Source organism: Schistocerca nitens, chromosome 11 (genome assembly GCF_023898315.1).
Source record: "Schistocerca nitens isolate TAMUIC-IGC-003100 chromosome 11, iqSchNite1.1, whole genome shotgun sequence".
Classification (NCBI taxonomy): Eukaryota; Metazoa; Arthropoda; class Insecta; order Orthoptera; family Acrididae; genus Schistocerca; species Schistocerca nitens.
The window spans coordinates 157,782,415-157,807,252 of record NC_064624.1 but is presented as its reverse complement, the minus strand read 5'-3'; the positions used below and the strand labels follow the sequence as shown (position 1 = coordinate 157,807,252).

Here is a 24,838-nt window from a genome sequence, read left to right as displayed (position 1 = left end):
CAACATTCTGACTTCAATTTTAGAAGGAACGGAAAATGATAATGCCGATAAACAATATATTTTTGAAATCAGTATGAAATGCTCTTTTCTATAGACCAAGAAATTTTTTTCAAATTTTTGGTCATTTTCAGGAGCATCTCCGCTTAAGGCTGTCGGTTGTACTGGAGTACGGAAATCGACCGGCCAACAAATTGTATGTGTGTGCGAGTTTTGATCGACCGATTTTTCTTGTGAGTCAGTTTCTTGCGTATAGGCGCGTACACACTACACCAACAAATGCTTTCGAGTGACAACCAACCGTTTCGTTGGACGAGATTTGCGCAGTGTGTACGCGTGGAAAATCTGAGACAAGGAAGAGGTCGCCCTTGGTTGCGTTTCGGACAGCCGGTGGTGACATCAAAGTGTTCGCGGTGGATTGGGACGCCTCTCCTAGTCGATCGAATTTTGGGTGGTTCAGTAGCGATTTGCTGTGTCTGTTGAACGGGTGTTCATTTTTGTGATTAAAAATACTAGAATATTGAGTGGAATACGAAGACGACATAGCCACTGACAGTTTGTCGTCAGTGGGAATATTTATCAGACCCTAAAAACTGCCGGCCGCGGTGGCCGAGCGGTTCTAGGCGCTACAGTCTGGAACCGCGCTACCGCTACGGTCGCAGGTTCGAATCCTGCCTCGGGCATGGATGTGTGTGATGTCCTTAGGTTAGTTAGGTTTAAGTAGTTCTACGTTCTAGGGGACTGATGACCTCAGAAGTTAAGTCTCATAGTGCTCAGACGCATTTTTGAACCCTAAAAACTTTAATTGTAAAAAGCAAGTTGACATGATACGGAATTTAGAGGGAAATAAGTGAGTTGTTGGAAAATAAGATATACCATGTGAAGAAATAAATTAAGTCGTTATTGACAAGTGTTTGCTACAGGAACCAACTCCTAAAAGAAGAAATGTTAGTACCCATACAAATCAATAAGAATTCGTATGAAGTAGTCCAAATTCCAATTCAGCTTTAAGGTACGTCAATTTTGTCCCACCACACTGCCCCCTACGTTTCAAAAGAGTGGCCACTTACCAGCGTTGTTTCTTCCTCTTCTGATGACCAGCATCTTCCAGTAAAATACACACATCAAAAAAGTTTTGCATCACTCTGGTTCCCAGAACTCCTGAAGAGAGACGTTGACTGTAGGTATTGTATCACAGACACAGTCCCTTTGACTGTTCAGAGATGTCACTAAACCTGCCCAAAGATGTAAACAACCATGTATGGGCTGCGCCCATTAGACGGAGGGAGTCAGACAGCCTATCAGTTCCAGTCATTCCACCAGGAAGGAGGTACACGGCTCGTGTTGTCTGTAGTTGAACCATGCCTAGACGGTCAATACCGCGATTCGATCGCGTCCGCATTGTTACTTTGTGCCAGGAAGGGCTCTCAACGAGCGAAGTGTCTAAGCGTGTCGAAGTGAACCAAAGCGATGTTGTTCTGACATAGAGGTTTTAGATTAGATTAGATTAGATTTACTTTCATTCCAATTGATCCGTAGTGAGGAGGTCCTCCAGGATGTGGAACATGTCAGAAAAACAACAATACATGACAAATGGCCGGCCGTGGTGGCCAAGCGGTTAAAGGCGCTACAGTCTGGAACCGCGCGGCCGCTACAGTCGCAGGTTCGAATCCTGCCTCGGGCATGGATGTGTGTGATGTCCTTAGGTTAGTTAGGTTTAAGTAGTTCTAAGTTCTAGGGGACTGATGACCTTAGAAGTTAAGTCCCATAGTGCTCAGAGCCAGCCAGCCATGACAAATATTTACAACTAAAAAAAAATAAGCTAATGTACCATTCCACGGGTCCCAAGTGGAATGATCGTCATTTTTTAATGAACACTAAGAGTCATTTTACAAATACTAATGCACTGAATTTAAAATAAAAAAGTTTTTTATTTATTTATAAGGTAATACAACTACTGTAATACTTATCTACAATGAACACATTACCGCACTGAAATGGTGCAGAAGTTAGATTATACTAACACACACACACAGAGAGACACACAAATTTTCAATGAACACATTACTGCACTGAATTGTGCAGGAGATATGTTGTGCTTATATACAAATCAGTTGGTTTTACTAAGAAATTCATCAATGGACTAGAAGGAGTTGGCCACCAATAAATCCTTTAGGCTTCTCTTAAACTGAATTTCATTGGTTGTTTTTATGGCTGCTGGCAAGTTATTGAAAATGTGTGTTCCTGAATAATGCACACCTTTTTGTACAAGACTAAGTGACTTTAAATCCTTGTGAAGATTATTCTTATTTCTAGTATTGATTCCATGAATTGAGCTGTTGGTTTGAAAAAGTGATATATTTTTAATGACAAATTTCATTAAGGAATAAATATATTGGGAAGCAGTAGTTAGTATCCCTAGTTCCCTAAACAGGCTTCTGCAGGATGTTCTTGAGTTCACACCACATATAACTCTCACTGCACGTTTTTGTGCCCGGAAAACTTTAGCTTGGCTTGAGGAATTACCCCAAAAAATAATCCCATATGACATTATTGAATGAAAGTAAGCATAGTATGCCAGCTTTTTCATTTTTATATCCCCTATGTCTGACAAAATTCGCATTGCAAACAGAGATTTGTTAAGACGCTTCAGCAGTTCTGTGGTGTGCTCCTCCCAGTTGAATTTATTATCAAGCTGTAATCCCAAGCATTTAACACTGTCCACTTCTTCTATCTTCTTGTCATCGTATGTTAGACATATACTCTTGGGACACCCCTTACAAGTTCTGAACTGCATGTAGTGTGTTTTTTCAAAGTTTAGTGACAAAGAATTGGCTAGGAACCAGTGATTAATGTCCACAAATATTTTATTGGCTGATCTTACTAAGACTACACTTCATTAGCTATTTATTGCAATGTTTGTATCATCGGCAAACAAAACAAACTTGGCATCTGGTAATGTTACTGATGAAAGGTCATTGATATACAGAGAGACAGGAACTGTCGGTGACATGCCTCGCTCAGGCCGCCCAAGGGCTACTGCTGCAGTGGATGACTGTTACCTGCGGATTATGGCTCCGAGGAACCCTGACAGCAACGCCACCATGTTGAATAATGCTTTTCGTGCAGCCACAGGACGTCGTGTTACGACTCAAACTGTGTGCAATAGGCTGCATAGCGAGGACCCTCTTTGCAACCACGAAATAATGCAGCCGCGGTACGGATGGACCGCTCAGGATTGGTGGTGGTGGTGGTGGTTAGTGTTTAACGTCCCGTCGACAACGAGGTCATTAGAGACGGAGCGCAAGCTCGGGTTAGGGAAGGATTGGGAAGGAAATCGGCCGTGCCCTTTCAAAGGAACCATCCCGGCATTGGCCTGAAACGATTTAGGGAAATCACGGAAAACCTAAATCAGGATGACCGGAGACGGGATTGAACCGTCGTCCTCCCGAATGCGAGTCCAGTGTGCTATCCACTGCGCCACCTCGCTCGGTGCTCAGGATTGGCATCTCGTTCTCTTCGCCGATGAGTCGCATATGCCTTCAAGCAGACAATCGTCGAAGATGCTTTTGGAGGCAACCTGGTCAGGCTGAGCGCCTTAGACACACTGCCCAGCGAGTGCAGCAAGGTGGAGGTTCCCTGCTGTTTTAGATTGGCATTTTGTGGGGCCGACGTATGCCGCTGGTTGTCATGGAACGCGCCGTAACGTCTGTACGATACGTGAATACCGTCCTCTGACCGATAGTGCAACCATATCGGCAGCATATTGGCGAGACATTCGTCTTCATGGGCGACAATTCGCTCCCCCATCGTGCACATCTCGTGAATGACTTCCTTCAGGATAACGACGTCACTCGACTGGAGTCGCCAGACATGAACCCTATCGAACATGCCTGGCATAGATTGAAAAGGACTGTTTATGGGCGACGTGACCCACCAACCTCTCTGAGGGATCTACGCCGAATCGCCACTGAGGAGTGGGACAATCTGGACCAAAAGTGGCTTGCTGAACTTGTGGATAGTATGTCACGACGGATACAGGCATGCATCAATGCAAGAGGACGTGCTACTGGGCATTAGAGGTACCGGTGTGTACAGCAACCTGGACCACCACCTCTGAATGTCTGGCTGTATGGTGGTACAACATGCAATGTGTGGTTTTCATGAGCAATAAAAAGGCCAGAAATAATGTTTATGTTGATCTCTATTACAATTTTCTGCACAGGTTCCGGAACTCTCGGAACCGAGGTGATGCAAAACTTTTTTTGATGCGTGTATTTTGTGAATAAAAAACCAAGTGAGCGGAGAAGACAAAGAATAGAGGTCATTGATCCAGAATAAATACTGTTGTCACAGAAATGATTCTGTATTTTCCTGGTCGTTGGGTACTCTCCTCCATCGTAGTGCTGGAATACAGTTCTGTGCACTAACTTTTTTTCAAAATCGTCGAATTCCGCAATTTCCGTTGTCATTTGTATCCCTTTCTTGGAGAATCGAAATACCAGGTCACGTCTAGAGATTCTGCTGATTTTACTGTACTGTTAATACGGAATACAGTTGATTCGGAAATGCCACAAAGTTTTTTTGTCATTATGTACGGTTTATATTAAGCCTGCCATTTTCGCTGTTGGCCAGATTAGTAGAAGATCTTCACTACATTCGACACAACTATCTTATATTGTTTTATAATGTCTTTTCGGCCTTCACGCACACCGTCCGGAGTATCACTACATGTGCACCCTTTAATTCTCGTGCCTTTTGCTCACTACTGAATGTAGGGTTGGAACGCTTGCACAGAATGACACCTGCACACAGTAACACCTGCACTGAATGACACCTGCACTGAATGACACCTGCACTGAATGACACCTGCACTGAATGACACCTGCATTGAATGACACCTGCACTGAATGACACCTGCAGTGAATGACACTTGCACTGAGCCTAAGGCTCTTGCCAGGCTAACTGTCTTTTAATAGATACAGGCACACTAAGAAGTCTAGCAATTCAGCACAGCTACTCATGCGAGCTGGCTTGCACTCGCACCACACCTGTGAGCAACTGTGTATCTCTTCAGGGTGGCTCATTAGCGCGTTTTATAGGAGTTTTATTTTTATGACTTATATTAATGAGAACTGACTATGAAATTCAACATTTTGTTTCATATTTTGATGTTGCAATGGAAAAGGGCAGCTGAGTAAGAAACATGGTATTTCTTATGACTGTTGCAGCCTTGACTGCCATTTCAGGACGAAATTTATATTTTGACAAATGTCTATTTCGTTGCCATTTTATTTAAAAGTTAAACATAAAAACACAATGTCAATGAATATTACCTATGTTGTTTTTCACTAGAGGATCAGTGTCTGGTAGCACTTTTCTAGTAATGCTAATTCGAATACAAGCTCTTAAGGCGAAGTCTGCCAATGAGCTAATGTGGGTGGATTTTGTTCTCTTAATTGTGTATTAAAAGCAGCATGTAGATGTAACTCTAAACATGAGTTTAGCTGTAGGAAAGAGTGTACGCAGTTCAGATAACACGAAAATCTGTGAAACTGTGCATCCCTTTGCAAATTGAAAAGCAGTATGGTAACCTGATTAATTACAGATTCATTCGTTGAGTATTCCTTCTAAAACAATAGTGTATTTTCATAGTGAAATGTTGGGAGAATTACTGAGACGTTTATTTCTCTGCTCCTTCAGTCATATCGCTTAAAAGCGTCTTTTTTTAAAAATTTTCCATCACCTTCTCACGGTTCGCCTTCCAAGTGACGATATTCTTTTGCTTTAGCGTGGAATGCATTTTAATTTGGTTCTAAACTCAATTCTTCTGTTGTGTTCAAAGTTTTGGAGGACATTAGTAGAACGCTACGTGTATCAAGACAACATCGCCTACAGTGAACGTATGGACTTGGTATGCTGGACTGATACGTTGATGCTGATGTGCCTGACCGCTTTGAAGTCCCTAAGGCGACCTTTATGCTCTTTGTCATCCGTTTAAAAACAGCTGCTGTACATTTTAAGGAGCCATTCCACCCTAAAACTTAATTTTTTTTAAATGTGAAATAAACATCTTTGGAGTGTTTACACTTAGATCCCAAAAGCGTCTGGCTGTATTCGAATTATAAGTGAGTCTAAGAAATGTTACAATTGCGGACTGCGTAAGGGACTGTGGTACACCGAAAGATGCCAAAGACAATTTTTGATTTCTGTCATCATCAGACGGAACAATCTTTACTGAGAACTTGGCATAAACTCAAAATTGAAAGAACAAGTTGCAAGACTACCAGGAAAACTGAAGCGAAACAATTGGCAGCCAGTCATTGGAAATGAATTACTTTTCCTGTTGACTGTAAATGTAAGTGCTGTTCACTACAGTCAAGAATCTCCAACGCACTGACTCCCTACCATTGCACCTCCTCAGGAAGACTGTGAGTAGATTTTTACTCAGAAATTTCAAGAAAAATTACAAGCAGCAGGCTTCATAGAGTCATGAAGGGAAAAGGTTATGGTGCCTGCGAATTTTAGTGCGTGTGTATCATGTAGTAACATTCATTTTTTGATAACGTCTTAAAATCTATTTTACCATAAGTTTGTTTTTCTAAGCTCAGTGCCAACTTTATCATAAATATTAACCAGTGTGAATGAAATTGGTGCGGGAAGTAGTCTTGATGTGTTTGCATACTTTCATGCATTAAAAATAGTTGAAAATGTAATTTGTTTATTTTATCATCACATTTATGTACTGATAATCAAAGAAAATTTAAGGCTGAAATCTGAAATAAACAGTGAAACCAAATTAATAATATTTCTTATCAAATGAATCCACAGCATCGTTGACTACGTCTCGTGAATGTACCTACAAAATCTGGCATGTGAAAATTGTCGTGTGAGTTCCAAAAGTTGGTTTTCGACAATACCGTTAAAATCATATCAAAAATTCAAAACTCGAAAACAAATGAAGTTATTAACTTCGAAATTTGGGTACTGGTGCGTCTTTACATAAGAGATACAGCTTGGAACTGCACTTGTGACACCATTTCACAGCAGTTCACTGCTCTTTTCGAATCGTGGACCATAGAATGTTCAGCTGTCGGGACACAGCTTATGTAATGCTTGAAGATCGCACCTTGCATCCAGCATTCTCAGGCAAGGCAGCAGTAACTTTTTCAGTGATTCATGGCACAATTGGCCGTCGGCCTCTCCCAGGAGCAATTCCCCAAAATGCCAGTAAGTTCAAACTAAATGATGTTCTTTAACCCCACTGCAAAAAGAGGATCTCTCCATCTTCCTTTAATGCTTTGATACAAAGAGCAGTAGTACTACTGTTCTTGTTTTGATAATACAGTTGCCCAGACCCATGTCGTGTATCTGGAAATGTAAACCACACTGATGCTCCTTTTTCAGCCCTATGCCACTGTACCAGTACAGGCGCCTGACGGTAAGTCGTCAAGACACTAACATTACTTACAACACAAATCCTGCAACACCCAGCCTGAACATAATTCCTATAAAGTTGGATATCCATCGACTAGGTTTCCACCTACCGGGTGATCAAAAAGTCAGTATAAATTTGAAAACTGAATAAATCACGGAATAATGTAGATAGACAGGTACAAATTGATACACATGCTTGGAATGACATGGGGTTTTGTTACAACCAAAAAAATACAAACGTTCAAAAAATGTCCGACAGATGGCGCTTCATCTGATCACAATAGCAATAATTAGTATAACAAAGTAAGACAAAGCAAAGATGATGTTCTTTATAGGAAATGCTCAATATGTCCACCATTGTTCCTCAACAATAGTTGTAGTCGAGGAATAATGTTGTGAACAGCACTGTAAAGCATGTTCGGAGTTATGGTGAGCCATTGGCGTCGGATGCTGTCTTTCAGCATCCCTAGAGATGTCGGTCGATCACGATACACTTGCGACTTCAGGTAACCCCAAAGCCAATAATCGCACGGACTGAAGTCTGGTGACCTGGGAGGCCAAGCGTGACGAAAGTGGCGGCTGAGCACACGGTCATCACCAAACGACGCGACAAGAGATCTTTCACGCGTCTAGCAATATGGGGTGGAGCGCCATCCTGCATAAACATGGTACGTTCCAGCAGGTGTGTATCAGCCAGGCTGGGGATGATGCGATTCTGTAACATATCGGCCTACCTCTCACGTCACGGTAGCAGGTATACAAAACCAGAATCACGCATTTTCTCGAAGAAAAAAGGCCCGATAACGGCAGATGTGGTAAATTCAACACACACCGTGGCTTTCTCGTCGTGCAATGGAATTTCCACGACAGTTCTATGATTTTCGGTAGCCGAGATTCTGCAGTTGTGGGCGTTGACAGACCCTCGGAGCGTGAAATGAGCTTCGTCGGACCACAACACGTTACTCAACCAATCGTCATCTTCCGCCATCTTTTGAAACGCCCACACCGCAAATGCCCTCCGCTTCACTAAATCGCCAGGTAACAGTTCATGACGCCGATGGATTTTGTACGGATAGCATCGGAGGGTACGCTTAAGTGCCAACCAAACAGTAGTGTATGGAATGCCGGTGCGACGTGCGACTGCACGAGCGCTGACTTCCCCGTGCATAGACGAACCCGCTACAGTCTCCACTTCTTCCTGAACTGTCTCAGCAGCATTACGCCTTGTGCTCGGTCGGCCACTATGGGGTCTATCGTCTAAACAACCCGTGGCTTCGAACTTCGAAATCATTCTCGCCACAGCTGCATTTGTCAACGGACCTTACCCGTTCGAATCCCCTACCTATGGCGATAGGATCGTAACGCTGAACTAGCACATTCCCCATTCTGATAATACAGCTTCACTAAAAGTGCTTTTTCAGGTAACGTCAACATGTTGCGACTGCTGGCGCATCTGATTCTCTCTCTCATTACAGCTCCTTTTATACATGATTGTCATGCGCAGTCACTGACGTTTTGCTGTCCAGCGCCATCTGTCGGACATTTTGTGAACTTTTTTTTTTTTTGGTTCTGATAAAATCCCATGTCATTCCAAGCATGTGTGTCAATTTTTACTTCTCTATCTACATTATTACATGCGTTATGAAGTTTTCAAATTTATACTGACTTTTTGATCATCCGGTATACTGGCTCAAGTAGCGAAAGTTTAATGGTAACCACCTTGTACTACTGTGGTACGTTTTAGCCTCGTTAGTTTCATCGGGGATCTCTGTTTTGAATGACTGCAGAAAGAAATTGGGGAAGTGAGATCTCCACCCCTCCTGAGGACTGTTAAACGAGAAGTGCTGAAACAGTAGGACATCCTTTAAACGGTCTCACACTACTGGCTATTAAAATTGCTACACCAAGAAGAAATGCAGATGATAAACGGGTATTCATTGGACAAATACATTACACTAGAAGTGACATGTGATTACATTTTCACGCAATTTGGGTGCATAGATCCTCAGAAATCAGTACCCAGAACAACCACCTCTGGCCCTAATAACAGCCTTGATACGTCTGGGCATTGAGTCAAACAGAGCTCGGATGGCGTGTACAGGTACAGCTGTCCATGCAGCTTCAACACGATACCACAGTTCATCAATACAGTGACTGGCGTATTGTGACGAGCCAGTTGCTCGGCCACCATTCACCAGACGTTTTCAATTGGTGAGAGATCTGGAGAATGCGCTGGCCAGGGCAGCATTCGAACATTTTCTGTATCCAGAAAGGCCTGTACAGGACCTGCAACATGCGGTCGTGTATTATCCTGCTCAAATGTTGGGTTTCGCAGGGATCGAATGAAAGGTAGAGCCACGGGTCGTAACACATCTGAAATGTAACGTCCACTGTTCAAAGTGCCGTCAATGTGACCATGAGGTGACCGAGACGTTGATCCAGTGGCACCCCATACCATCACGCCAGGTGATACGCCAGTATGGCAATGCCGAATACATGCTTCAAAATGGTTCAAATGGCTCTGAGCACTATGGGACTTAACATCTGAGGTCATCAGTCCCCTAGAACTTAGAACTACTTAAACCTAAGGACACCACACACATCCATGTCCGAGCCAGGATTTGAACCTGCGACCGTAGTGGTCGCTCGGTTCCAAACTGAAGCTCTTATATTGCTCGGCCAACCTCGGCGGCAATACACGCTTCCAATGTGCGTTCACCACGATGTCACCAAACATGGATGCAACCATCGTGATGCTGTAAACAGAACCTGGATTCGTCCGAAAAAATGACGTTTTTCCATTCGTGCACCCAGGTTTGTCGTCGAGTACACCATCGCAGGCGCTCCTGTCTGTGATGCAGCGTCAAGGGTAATTGCATCTGTGGTGTCAGAGCTGATGGTCTACGCTTCTGCAAACGTCGTCAAACTGTTCGTGCAGATGGTTATTGTCTTGCAACCGTCCCCATCTGTTGACACGGGGATCGAGACGTGGCTGCACGATCCATTATAACCATGCGGATATGATGTCTGTCATCACGACTGCTAGTGATACGAGGCCGTCGGGATCCAGCACGGCGTTCCGTATTACCCTCCTGAACCCACTGATTCCATATTCTGCTAACAGTCATTGGATCTCGACCAACGAGAGCAGCAACGTTGAGATACAGTAAACCGCAATCGCGATAGGCTAAAGTCCGACCTTGATCGAAGTCGGAAACGTGATGGTACACATTTCTCCTCCTTACACGAGTCATCACAACAACGTTTCAGCAGGCAACGCCGGTCAACTGCTGTTTCTGTATGAGAAATGGGTTGTAAACTTTCCTCATGTCAGCACGTTGTAGGTGTCGCCACCGGCGTCAACCTTGTGTGAATGCTCTGAAAAGCTAATCAGTTGCATATCACAGCATCTTCTTCCTGTCGGTTAATTTTCGCATCTGTAGCATGTCATATTCGTGGTGTAGCAATTTTAATGGCCAGTAGTGTATTAAAGATTTACAGCAAGGGTATTCTGGTGTTGCAAATGACATTTGATAGAGAGCATTTAGCAACTACTCCTCGACAGAGATCTGTCTGTGAATTGTGGTGGGGTGGTGTGTAAAGTCAAGGGACTGGTGAGTGATGCTGTGTTTCAGAATCATCCGGAACCATGGAACCAGCTGTTCAGGAGACTACACCTGTAGACTTGGGTTCCCTGTTCGACGATGAGGACGGGGCGACGGTGAAGTTGGTGGCAGGCGACACACGGCTGGTGGCGCACAGAGCTGTCCTGGCAGCTAGGAGCCCAGTTTTCGCCGCCATGTTCAGCCACGACACGGTGGAGGCCAGCAGTGGCAGAGTCACCATCCCTGACGTGGAGGGCGCGGTGCTGCGCCAGCTCCTGTCTTACCTCTATACCCTGCAGCCCCCCCAGCTGCCTGACATGGCCCCCCAGCTGCTCGCTGCCGCTGACAAATACGGCGTGACGCGCCTGAAGGCGTCTTGCGAGCAGCAGGTGGCTGCCGGGCTGGGGGTGGAGACGGCGGTGGCCGCAGCTGTGCTCGCCATCAGGCACACCTGCCCCGGCCTCAGGCAGGCCGCCGTTTCCTTCGTAAAGACCCACACGCAGCAGGTGATGGCGACGCAGGGCTGGGCAGACGCCGTGCTGAATCACCCACGCGATTTTGTGGAGTTCACTCGACTAATTGCAGAGCCATCTGTAGACAGCAGGTAAGCGGAGACAAGATGCTTATGTATCCTCCAAGTGAAAAGAAATAACTGCAACAAAGAAAGTGATAAGAAATAACAGCAATAAAGAAATTGATAAGAAATAACTGCAACGAAGACAATATAAATAAACATTGTAACATTGAAATCAGTAAGAAACAACTGCAGTGAAGACATACATTATCCATGAAAGTTAAAAAAAAGGATTTTTTAAAATAAAACTTGTCCAACTTCAAAGTGGAAGCTCTCCTTTACAGAAAATGTAGTACTACTTGGTATTAATCAACTGAAAAAAATGTAACTTTTCTGGATTGTCATTTCTGAAAATATATTTCTGTAAATTATAAAAAAATTCAAAAGGGAATAGAAAAAATTCTACAATAGATATGTCCAAAAGAGGATACCATGGTAATTATAAAGCGATTATCTTACAAATAAAAGAAACTCTAACAAAATATGTAGAAGTGTTACAGAGATACAGCATTTTAAAAAAAAATTCCGAAATTAGCATCTTGAAAATGGTGTTGGCAATGTCATCTTTGGAGGTCTGTATCTCAGAGCCTGAATTACTTGGAGAAAACAAAAAATTCATATTTCTTATTTTCTCCTGAATTTTAACATATGCAAAATTCAATAACATCCAAGACTATGAAGGTAGCTCCCCCCCCCCCCCCCCCCCCCTGTCGCCCTAGGTTATACAAGGCAGGAAATGTGCTTTTGAATATGTGTCTGACTCCAACGCTAGAGATTTTAGTTAATTCAGATGTTTGTAACAAGGTTTCCCAAGTTGTTCTTGTAATGTGAGCCGATTCTTCTTTGAAAAATTAACAAACTGCTTGTTATATATGACGGTAGTATCTGTTCCCGAAAGAACAGTTACCGTGGATGACCGTGCAGCTTTGCTAGAATGAAATGATAATTAAATTGACACCCTAGCTGACACTACCGTCATATATAGTTAAAATATGGCTTCCCGGACATTGCCCTTCTTCTGCAAATGCACACGCCATGACCGAACTCGTACGGGACTTGGTAGATTAATCTGCCACGAGTAATGAGTATGATGGGCAAACATCTGTTACGTGCACTGCAAATGTAGTGGTGTGCACATGTTGGGAATGTGGGTCTCACAGGGAGCGCGCAAGGGATAAGTCCCTGCAGGTGCACTGTTCACTGTGCCCTCGGTGGCTCAGATGGATAAAACGTATGCCATGTAAGCAGGAGATCCCGGGTTCGAGTCCTGGCCGGAGCCACATTTTCAGCATGTCCCCAATGAAGTATATCAACGCCTGGTTGCAGCTAGGGTGTCCATTTAATTATCATTTCATTCCAGCAAAGCTGCATGGTCATCTACGCTAACTGTTCTTTCAGGAACAGATACTACCGTCATATACAGTTAAAATATGGCTTCCCAGCCATTGACCATCTTATGTGAATGCACACGCCATGCCCGAACTCGTACGGGACTTGGTAGATTAATCTGCCACGAGTAATGAGTACGATGGGCAAACATCTATTAGGTGCACTACGAATGTAGTGGTGTGCACATGTTGGGAATGTGCGTCTCACGGGGAGCGTGCGAGGGATAAGTCCCTGCAGGTACAGTATCCTCTGTCCCTCGGTGGCTCAAATGGATAGAGCGACTGCCATGCAAGCAGGAGATCCCGGGTTCGAGTCCCGGTCGGGGCACACATTTTCAACATGTCCCCAATGAAGTATATCGACGTCTGGTTGCAGCTAGGGTGTTCATTTAATTATCATTTCAAACTGCTTGTTGATTACTGACAGTACTTACAAATGCCTTTTCATGGGCTTATAGGGATCTAAGCTATGGCTATAATAAACATTTCAGTTTTCCAACAAAAAGAATAAAGGTATCAGCAGCTTTTGGAACTTTTTTTTCGTTTAAGCAGAACCTACATAAACAGAAAAATTTATTTGCCATATACAGGAAAAAGGAAACCCTGCAAATTGTTGAAGTTATTCAGGAATTACGTTGCGAAAGATAACATGATTGAGACACACATATAGAGGATAAGACCATATGGTGAAAATCCTTTTGAAACCCAGTGCTGATTTAGCCCAGACACATCCACTTTTCATATTGTACGTACCCTAAAGCCATTGGCACACGGACTGTACTTTCGAACGTCAATGTTGAGTGTGCCAAGTTCAATGTACTGCTGAACGCTCAGAAAAAATGTCAGCTTTGCATATCGTGTGTGCGTATCTATGTGGAATGTGCTATTGTGGCAAACTCCAGCTGCATAGGTTGGGTGTACATGGCTCACAAAACACACTGTTTACAAAATGGACCAGTGCAAAATTCCATGTTAGCTCCATTGAAAAGCACTTTTCCTGCCTTGTACAACTTCGGGCAGGGGGGGGGGGGGCTACCTTCATAGTCTTGGATGTTATTGAATTTTGCATATGTTAAAATTCAGGAGAAAGTAGGAAACATGTATTTTTTGTTTTCTCCAAGAAATTCTGGCCCTGAGATGCAGACCTCCAAAGATGACCTTGCTAACACCATTTTCAAGATGCGAGATTCAGAAATTTTTTTAAAATGCTGTATCTCTGTAACACTTCTAGATATTTTGTTAGAGTTTCTTTTATTTGAAAGATAATTGCTTTATGATTACAATAGTATCCTCTGTTTGGACATATCTGCTGTAGTTCTTTTACTGATCCCTTTTGAATTTTTTTATAATTTACAGAAATATTTTTTTCAAAAATGACAATCCAGAAAAGTTACATTTTTTTCAGTTGATTAATACCATGTACTACTATATTTTCTGTAAAGGAGAATTTCCACTTTGAAGTGGGACCGGTTTTATTTTAGAAAATCACTTTTTTTAACTTTCAACGATAATGTGTCTTCACTGAAGTTGTCTCTTACTGATTTCAATGTTACAATGTTTATTTATATTGTATTTGTAGCAGTTATTTCTTATAACTTTCTTTGTTGCAGTTATTTCTTATCACTTTCTTTGTTGCAGTTATTTCTTACCACTTTCTTTGTCGCAGTTATTTCTTTTCACTTTCATTGTTGCACATACTTCTTATACTTTGTTGTAGTTCTTTGTCAGTTTATTTGTCATGGTTGTTCATTATAGGTTTCTGTATTGTAGTTGTTCAGTGATTTGTTTACTAAAGAGGCTTCTAAGAAATCTGAGACCATCCAGCCAGTTCTGTGTTTTTGTGAACCACAGTTACAGAGTGGTTTCTGAAAAGAACTGTTTGAAACGTCGTCTTACTGGAGCCACAGGAGAGTGAAGTGTGTTGGCTATTTGCATATCCATAAAAGAGTGATATATAAGACAAACAAAAAAAGACTTTTGTTCGGGTTGGGAATAAGTGTTCTCATTTGAAAACTCTGATTAAAAGTGAAGATGTTTCCAGTGACGACTTTTTGTGTTCTAAATGTTTTGACAGATTAACAGCAATGTTTGTATCTGAACAAGGTGAAGCTTCTAATGGTGAATATGACGCCGATTTTGCATCAGTAGAGGAAGAATTAAATACCCTGTATCAGTCAACTATAGAGGTAGGCGTTAGTGCTGTTAAGAAACCGTCTCCAGCGAAGTCGAATCATAAGCTGTACGCAACAAGAAAGGGCAGAGAAATTACTAAAGCTGTGGATGAAAACACTACAGCAAAACCTACCACACTCTTCAAAGTAGAAATTCCACTTTCAGAATTCCATCTTCAGAAGAAAATGAACCAAAGCACTCTCGCACCTCTTGCCTGGAATTTTTCACAAATATCAATTCAGCTGTTGAATATTGTGCATCCTACAGTGAGAAGGTGCAACTTTTGACTACACTCCTGGAAATTGAAATAAGAACACCGTGAATTCATTGTCCCAGGAAGGGGAAACTTTATTGACACATTCCTGGGGTCAGATACATCACATGATCACACTGACAGAACCACAGGCACATAGACACAGGCAACACAGCATGCACAATGTCGGCACTAGTACAGTGTATATCCACCTTTCGCAGCAATGCAGGCTGCTATTCTCCCATGGAGACGATCGTAGAGATGCTGGATGTTGTCCTGTGGAACGGCTTGCCATGCCATTTCCACCTGGCGCCTCAGTTGGACCAGCGTTCGCGCCGGACGTGCAGACCGCGTGAGACGCCGCTTCATCCAGTCCCAAACATGCTCAATGGGGGACAGATCCGGAGATCTTGCTGGCCAGGGTAGTTGACTTACACCTTCTAGAGCACGTTGGGTGGCACGGGATACATGCGGACGTGCATTGTCCTGTTGGAACAGCTAGTTCCCTTGCCGGTCTAGGAATGGTAGAACGATGGGTTCGATGACGGTTTGGATGTACCGTGCACTATTCAGTGTCCCCTCGACGATCACCAGTGGTGTACGGCCAGTGTAGGAGATCGCTCCCCACACCATGATGCCGGGTGTTGGCCCTGTGTGCCTCGGTCGTATGCAGTCCTGATTGTGGCGCTCACCTGCACGGCGCCAAACACGCATACGACCATCATTGGCACCGAGGCAGAAGCGACTCTCATCGCTGAAGACGACACGTCTCCATTCGTCCCTCCATTCACGCCTGTCGCGACACCACTGGAGGCGGGCTGCACGATGTTGGGGCGTGAGCGGAAGACGGCCTAACGGTGTGCGGGACCGTAGCCCAGCTTCGTGGAGACTGTTGCGAATGGTCCTCGCCGATACCCCAGGAGCAACAGTGTCCCTAATTTGCTGGGAAGTGGCGGTGCGGTCCCCTACGGCACTGCGTAGGATCCTACGGTCTTGGCGTGCATCCGTGCGTCGCTGCGGTCCGGTCCCAGGTCGACGGGCACGTGCACCTTCCGCCGACCACTGGCGACAACATCGATGTACTGTGGAGACCTCACGCCCCACGTGTTGAGCAATTCGGCGGTACGTCCACCCGGCCTCCCGCATGCCCACTATACGCCCTCGCTCAAAGTCCGTCAACTGCACATACGGTTCACGTCCACGCTGTCGCGGCATGCTACCAGTGTTAAAGACTGCGATGGAGCTCCGTATGCCACGGCAAACTGGCTGACACTGACGGCGGCGGTGCACAAATGCTGCGCAGCTAGCGCCATTCGACGGCCAACACCGCGGTTCCTGGTGTGTCCGCTGTGCCGTGCGTGTGATCATTGCTTGTACAGCCCTCTCGCAGTGTCGGGAGCAAGTATGGTGGGTCTGACACACCGGTGTCAATGTGTTCTTTTTTCCATTTCCAGGAGTGTATTATTCCAGATACATTTTCAAAGAAAACTATTTTAACCACGTTGTATCAGTATCAAAGTACATGGTAGACAAATCAAGAAATATGAGGTCTGTAAAAGGTGTCTTTGGAAGACCAGATCCCTATGATGGTCATCCTGTAGAAGCAGTTAAGTTCAAATAGTGCAGTCATTTTATCTGGAAGATAAATGGGACTGTTTCGCCAGAGTGCTAACAAAAAAAGGCACTATAACTGTAACAGTTGAAGGTCAAAAAGTTGTGAAAGTGAAGTACATCACTCACAGTATTTAAAAAAAAAAAAAAACTTTTGCAATTTATAAGAGCAACTATACAACTTCACATATTGGAAGATCAAAATTTTATGCACTACGACCTAAGTGGGTAGTTCTACACCCACCTAGAGATGTTGTTTATGTATGTACTGCGCGAATTTTGAACTTTGTGTGGTAACTTTGAAGAACTTACTGGAGTATACCTTGGTTGGGTGTGTGAAGTCATTAGTAGTCTATGACTTAAAGCGAGAGGCTTGTTTGTTCCAAGAATGTGGTGACTGCGCTGGAAAGAGAGGACTGTCTTTACAGACACTTGGCCTGGGGGACATAGCAGATACCTCTGCAGAAATTACTTATGCGACATGGGAGGAAAATAAACTAATTAAGAAAACTGTTGCCTTTGACAATTTCATTGATGTACTTGGTAAATGGGCAGTGAAAGCAGTAACACACCAGCATCTGAAGAAATTGCAACAAGTGAAATAGTGTGTACAGGCTGAAGAACTATGTTTAGTCCTTCACTGTAATTTTTCTGAGAACTGTTCTGTAAGTCTCCCATAAGAAGTACAAGGATATCATTGGAGTAGTTACCAGGTTTCAATTTTTACAGGATTGACATACTTTCAAAACAAGACCACAGGTGTTGCAGTTATAAGTGACGACACAGGACATGACTCAGCACATGCTCTGCTAGCAATGCGCAAAATTCTTCAACTGCAAATAGTGGCAGAGAAGATCAGCATTATTTCTGATGGTGCTCCTAGTCATTTTAAAAATCGTTAACAGCTGTTTGAATTGAGTAAGTCGCTTACTCCAGCTGGCTGGGTATACACTGCTACTGGTCATGGGAAGGGGTCTTGTGATGGTGTAGGAGGCCAGCTGAAGCACCATGGTGCAAAACACAATCTTTCCAGAAAAATACATCTGTGATTCAGAATACTGAGGATTTTACGACAGTCATGAAATCTTACACATCCACAACTCTCATTCTTTTGTCCAAAGAGGAAATCGAAGAATTCCGTGAACAGAAAAAAGAAAAATGGTCCAAACGAACTACTCCTGTGAAAGGAATTCAGAAGACACATTTTTTAACTCAAAGTGATGGACGAACTCATATTGCACGCACTTTAAAGAGCAAGAACGAAGAAATTTCGTTCGCTCGACCAACACCTGAGAAACAGCATACACACACTATATATATATATATATATATATATATATATATATATATATATATATATATATATATATAGAGGGAAACATTCCACGTGGGAAAAATATATCTAAAAACAAAGATGATGTGACTTACCAAACGAAGCGCTGGCAGGTCGATAGACACACAAACTAACACAAACAAACACACAAAATTCAAGCTTTCGCAACAAACTGTTGCCTCATCAGGAAAGAGGGAAGGAGAGGGAAAGACGAAAGGATGTGGGTTTTAAGGGAGAGGGTAAGGAGTCATTCCAATCCCGCACACACACACACATATCCATCCACACACTGCTCGTGTCTGTGTATGTGCGGATGGATATGTGTGTGTGTGTGCTAGTGTATACCTGTCCTTTTGTCCCCCAAGGTAAGTCATTCCGCTCCCGGGATTGGAATGACTCCTTACCCTCTCCCTTAAAACCCACATCCTTTCATCTTTCCCTCTCCTTCCCTCTTTCCTGACGAGGCAACCGTTGGTTGCGAAAGCTAGAATTTTGTGTGTACGTTTGTGTTTGTTTGTGTGTCTGTCGACCTGCCAGCACTTTCATTTGGTAAGTCACATCATATTTGTTTTTAGATATATTTTTCCTGTGTGGAATGTTTCTCTCTCTCTCTCTCTCTCTCTCTCTCTATATATATATATATATATAGGTGAGACAGCCAGTGGTCTCATCAGTGCACATGCGCACCAGGCTCGGACTCTTACAGGAGTACACTATGTGATCAAAAGTTTCCAGACACCCCCAAAAACATACGTTTTTCATATAAGGTGCATTGTACTACCACATGCTACAAGGTACTCCATATCAATGACCTCAGTACTCATTTGGCATCGTGAGGGAGCAGAATGGGGCGCTCCGTGGAATTCATGGACTTTGAATGTGGTCAGGTGACTGGGTGTCACTTGTGTCTGTACGTGAGATTTCCAGACTCCTAAACATCCATAAGTTCACTGTTTCCGATGTGATAGTGAAGTGGAAACGTGAAGGGACACGTACAGCAAAAAAGCGTACAGGCTGACTTCGTCTGTTGACTGACACAGACCACCGACAGTTAAAGAGGTTCATAATGTGTAATAGGTAGACATCTATCCAGACCATCACACAGGAATTCCAAACTGCATCAGGATCCACTGCAGGTACTGTGGTAGTTGGAAGGGACGCGAGAAAACTTGGAGTTCCTGGTCGAGTGGCTGCTCATGAGCCACACATCGCGCCAGTAAATGCCAAACGACGCCTCGCTTGGTGTAAGGACGATTGGACCGTGGAAAAACGTTGTGTGGAGTGACGAATCACGGTACACACCTTGGCGATCCGATGGCAGGGTGTGGGTATGGCGAATGCCCGGTGATCGTCATCTGGCAGGGTGTGTAGTGCCAACAGTAAAATTCGGAGGCGGTGGTGTTATGGTGTGGTCGTGTTTTTCAGGGAGGGGGCTTGTACCCCTTGTTGTTTTGCGTGGCACTATCACCAGCACAGGCCTAAATTGATGTTTTAAGCACCTTCTTGCTTCGTACTGCTGAAGAGCAATTTGGGGGTGGCGACTGCATCTTTCAACGTGACTTGGCACCTGTTCATAATGGACGGTCTGTGGCGGAGTGGTTACACGACAATAACATTCCTGTAAGTGACTGGCCTGCAAGGAGTCCTGAGCTGAATCCTATAGAACACCTTTGGGATGTTTTGGAACGTCGACTTCGTGCCAGACCTCACCAACCAGTCGATACCTCTCCTCAGTGCAGCACTCCGTGAAGAATGGGCTGCCATTCACCAAGAAACCTTCCAGCACCTGATTGAACGTATGACTGCGAGAGTGGAAGCTGACATGAAGGCTAAGGGTGGGCCAACACCGTATTGACTTCACTTAAAACTTCCGGGCTGATAGGCCGTGTTCGAAGTATAAAACTGTCTCCTAACGTTTCGTCTCCGACTGCGGGAGACATCTTCGGAGGTAAAGCGGCGAACTAAAACTGTCTCCTAACGTTTCGTCTCCGACTGCGGGAGACATCTTCGGAGGTAAAGCGGCGAACTGGCAGTTCGCCGCTTTACCTCCGAAGATGTCTCCCGCAGTCGGAGACGAAACGTTAGGAGACAGTTTTATACTTCGACCACGGCCTATCAGCCCGGAAGTTTTAAGTGAAGACAATACCGGCCGTGAAAGTTTACATTGTATGAACACCGTATTGAATTCCAGCAATCCTGATGGAGGGCGCCACGAACTTGTAAGTCAGTTTCAGCCAGCTGTCCGCATACTTTTGATCACATAGCGTAGGTGAAATGCGGCGAGTAATGAGGATAATGTCCCAAGGGGCACTATGTCAGCAGTGTGCAGATAAGTTCAGAATTTTGATCTGACAGAAGACATGATTATGTAGTCTGTGAAGTTGCAGTGATCACTGTGTCTGGATGGGTCATTGGTCGGAGCATCTGCCTAGTAATCATGAGACCCAGGTTCGAATCCTCGTTTGGCACCAATTTTCAACTTTCCCCATTGATGTAAATCAATGCCCACTAGTAGCTACATATCGTAATTTCTTTGTGACCCGTCTTGTCCACTGCTAGTCATATTGTTATGTCTGTAGTATACATAAATAAAATCTTCAATATCCATCAACATGTTACAAGGTGAAAAGTTAAGTACCATTTCCACTCGATAAGGCATCATCTTAGAAAAGTTCCATTACAAATTGTGCGATACAAATTTCCAGTAGTTCTCCATGTAAGAAAACAATTATTTAATCACATTCACTTTTTAGTAAACCCCAAGGTCATCCTTGATTGCTATTCCTATTCAGTAGCAGAATCTTTACAACATGTGAAATAAGAAACTTCAAACAAGAAAGTGCAGAATATGTTACTGGAAATGGTGCAAGCTATCTTGTAGATTAAGCAGATCGAACAAACTCACTCCTCATAAAGTGCACAGTTATAGTTACATGACATCGAATGTTATAGTATATATATTTTTTAAACAATTAAGAAAGTATCAGAACCATTCAGAAACGCGAAGGTTAGTAAAAAAAAATGTGTAGCTCCCATGAGGCACGAACGAGCAACATGTAACCTAATACTGTATTTTTCCCACAACTTTACTCATTATACTAGACTGACCATCACTGAACTGTGACCATATTTCGAATCTTACCATCTTCTGAAAGCTGTACTAGCAGGTATGTCATTAACTGGCTTTTAATTACAACAAATTGTACCAAGAATAACGTTTTTGATGGATCCTGAATGTGATGTTGTCTTGAAATGGCTTACTTTCATAATGTGCAAGATACAGTATTTCTTTAACTACTAATATGACATTTCCCGTCATTTTATTACAACAAATTGTTCAACTAACGGCGGGTTTTCGAGAGATCGTCAATTTTCTCCTGCTTAGAAATGGCATACATACCTGTGAGCTTCAACTGAAAGCCAATATGGCATGTTGCGAGTGAAGAGAGACAGTGTGCATGTGACGTAGGTGGCGTTCTTCCACCTCATTGGTCTACAATCACATATACGTTCAGAATGTTCCTGCACATTCATAAAGACACCCCAGCCTGCTTTTCCCACGCTATGACGCCAGAAACTCGGGGCGCTTAGTGCTCCGATGTTCCAATGCACGGTCCATTTGCCAACTCTTAAAGATATTAGGAGAAAGGAAACACGAATTTAATCAGAATCTGCATATACTGTTCATGGATTTTACAGGGTGTTTCAAAAATGACCGGTATATTTGAAACGGCAATAAAAACTAAACGAGCAGCGATAGAAATACACCGTTTGTTGCAATATGCTTGGGACAACAGTACATTTTCAGGCAGACAAACTTTCGAAATTACAGTAGTTACAATTTTCAACAACAGATGGCGCTGCAAGTGATGTGAAAGATATAGAAGACAACGCAGTCTGTGGGTGCGCCATTCTGTACGTCGTCTTTCTGCTGTAAGCGTGTGCTGTTCACAACGTGCAAGTGTGCTGTAGACAACATGGTTTATTCCTTCGAACAGAGGATTTTTCTGGTGTTGGAATTCCACCGCCTAGAACACAGTGTTGTTGCAACAAGACGACGTTTTCAACGGAGGTTTAATGTAACCAAAGGACCGAAAAGCGATACAATAAAGGATCTGTTTGAAAAATTTCAACGGACTGGGAACGTGACGGATGAACGTGCTGGAAAGGTAGGGCGACCGCGTACGGCAACCACAGAGGGTAACGTGCAGCTAGTGCAGCAGGTGATCCGACAGCGGCCTCGGGTTTCCGTTCGCCGTGTTGCAGCTGCGGTCCAAATGACGCCAACGTCCACGTATCGTCTCGTGCGCCAGAGTTTACACCTCTATCCCTACAAACTTCAAACGCGGCAACCCCTCAGCGCCGCTACCATTGCTGCACGAGAGACATTCGCTAACGATATAGTGCACAGGATTGATGACGGCGATATGCATGTGGGCAGCATTTGGTTTACTGACGAAGCTTATTTTTACCTGGACGGCTTCGTCAATAAACAGAACTGGCGCATATGGGGAACCGAAAAGCCCCATATTGCAGTCCCATCGTCCCTGCATCCTCAAAAAGTACTGGTCTGGGCCGCCATTTCTTCCAAAGGAATCATTGGCCCATTTTTCAGATCCGAAACGATTACTGCATCACGCTATCTGGACATTCTTCGTGAATTTGTGGCGGTACAAACTGCCTTAGACGACACTGCGATCACCTCGTGGTTTATGCAAGATGGTGCCCGGCCACATCGCACGGCCGACGTCTTTAATTTCCTGAATTAATATTTCGATGATCGTGTGATTGCTTTGGGCTATCCGAAACATACAGGAGGCGGCGTGGATTGGCCTCCCTATTCGTCAGACATGAACCCCTGTGACTTCTTTCTGTGGGGACACTTGAAAGACCAGGTGTACCGCCAGAATCCAGAAACAATTGAACAGCTGAAGCAGTACATCTCATCTGCATGTGAAGCCATTCCGCCAGACACGTTGTCAAAGGTTTCGGGTAATTTCATTCAGAGACTACGCCATATTATTGCTACGCATGGTGGATATGTGGAAAATATCGTACTATAGAGTTTCCCAGACCGTAGCGCCATCTGTTGTTGAAAATTGTAACTACTGTAATTTCGAAAGTTTGTCTGCCTGAAAATGTACTGTTGTCCCAAGCATATTGCAACAAACGGTGTATTTCTATCGCTGCTCGTTTAGTTTTTATTGCCGTTTCAAATATACCGGTCATTTTTGAAACACCCTGTAAGAATCCCTTTGACAGTATCAGCAAGAACTATTTATGGAGACGCATGATGATCGCACTGGAGGATCTAAAATATATTAAACACTTATATCAGTTGTTGTAACCAGTTTCCTGGCGTTTCTAGAATGAAATTTTCACTCTACATCGGAGTGTGCACTGATAATGAAACTTCCTGGCAGATTAAAACTGTGTGCCTGACCGAGACTCGAACGCGGGACCTTTACCTTTCGCAGGAGAGCTTCTGTAAAGTTTGGAAGGTAGGAGACGAGATACTGGCAGAAGTAAAGCTGTGAGTACCGGGCGTGAGTTGTGCTTGGGTAGCTCAGTTGGCAGAGCACTTGCCCGCGAAAGGCAAAGGTGCCGAGTTCGAGTCTCGGTCCGGCACACAGTTTTAATCTGCCAGGAAGTTTCACTTTCCTGGCGCTCCACACAAGCTGCATGCGCAAGTCGGCCACAGTACAGAGCAGTACTACAGATATGAGGGTCACTTCAAAAGAAATGCACACTATTTTTTAAAAAATCCATCTTTTATTCTACATGTTTGAAAGTTTTACATTGTGCAGATACATCCTTTAGGAACAATATTTTCATTTCTCCACATAATTTCCATCCCTCTCAACTGCCTTACGCCATCTTGGAACCAGCGCCTGTATACCCATACGGCAAAATTCTGCACCAGTCTGTTGGAGCCACTGTTTGGCAGCGTGCGCAAGGGAGTCATCATCTTCAGACCTTGTTCCACGATGAGAGTCTTTCAGTTTCCCAAAGAGATGATAGTCACATGGAGCCAGGTCAGGACTGTAAGGCGTGTGTTTCAGTGTTGTCCAACCGAGTTTTGTGATCGCTTCCGTGGTTTTTTGACAGATAAGTGGCCGTGCATTGTCGTGCAACAGCAAAACATCCTGCTTTTGCCGATGTGGTCGAACACGACTCAGTCGAGCTCGAAGTTTCTTCATTGTCGTCGCACATGCCTCAGAATTTATGGTGCTTCCACTTGGTATGATGTCCACATTCAAGAGTCCTTCGGAATCGAAAAACACTGTAACCATAACTTTTCCGGCAAAAGGTGTGGTTTTCAATTTTTTATTCTTGGGTGAATTTTCATGATGCCACTCGACTGATTGCTTCTTCATCTCTGGTGAAAAATGATGGAGCCATGTTTCATCATCTGTCACAATTCTTCCAAGAAATTCATCTCCACCATTCTCGTACTGTTCCAAAAGT

The 24,838-nt window shown here is 43.8% G+C and overlaps 1 protein-coding gene and 1 non-coding gene across 2 annotated transcripts in view; both read left to right on the top strand.

The window, feature by feature from the left end:
• The window catches only part of LOC126212985 (putative ankyrin-containing lipoprotein Lxx09580), a 90,387-nt gene that overhangs the window by 58,610 nt on the left and 6,939 nt on the right, over window positions 1-24,838 (top strand). Inside the window, exon 2 of the mRNA XM_049940527.1 lies at window positions 11,070-11,643. Coding sequence (XP_049796484.1) covers window positions 11,084-11,643 — 560 coding nt within the window. The 5' untranslated portion in view covers window positions 11,070-11,083. The remainder of the gene's footprint in view (window positions 1-11,069; window positions 11,644-24,838) is intronic.
• On the top strand, window positions 13,256-13,329 carry Trnaa-ugc (transfer RNA alanine (anticodon UGC)). The gene has a single exon. It is a non-coding gene; the product is annotated as a tRNA-Ala (tRNA).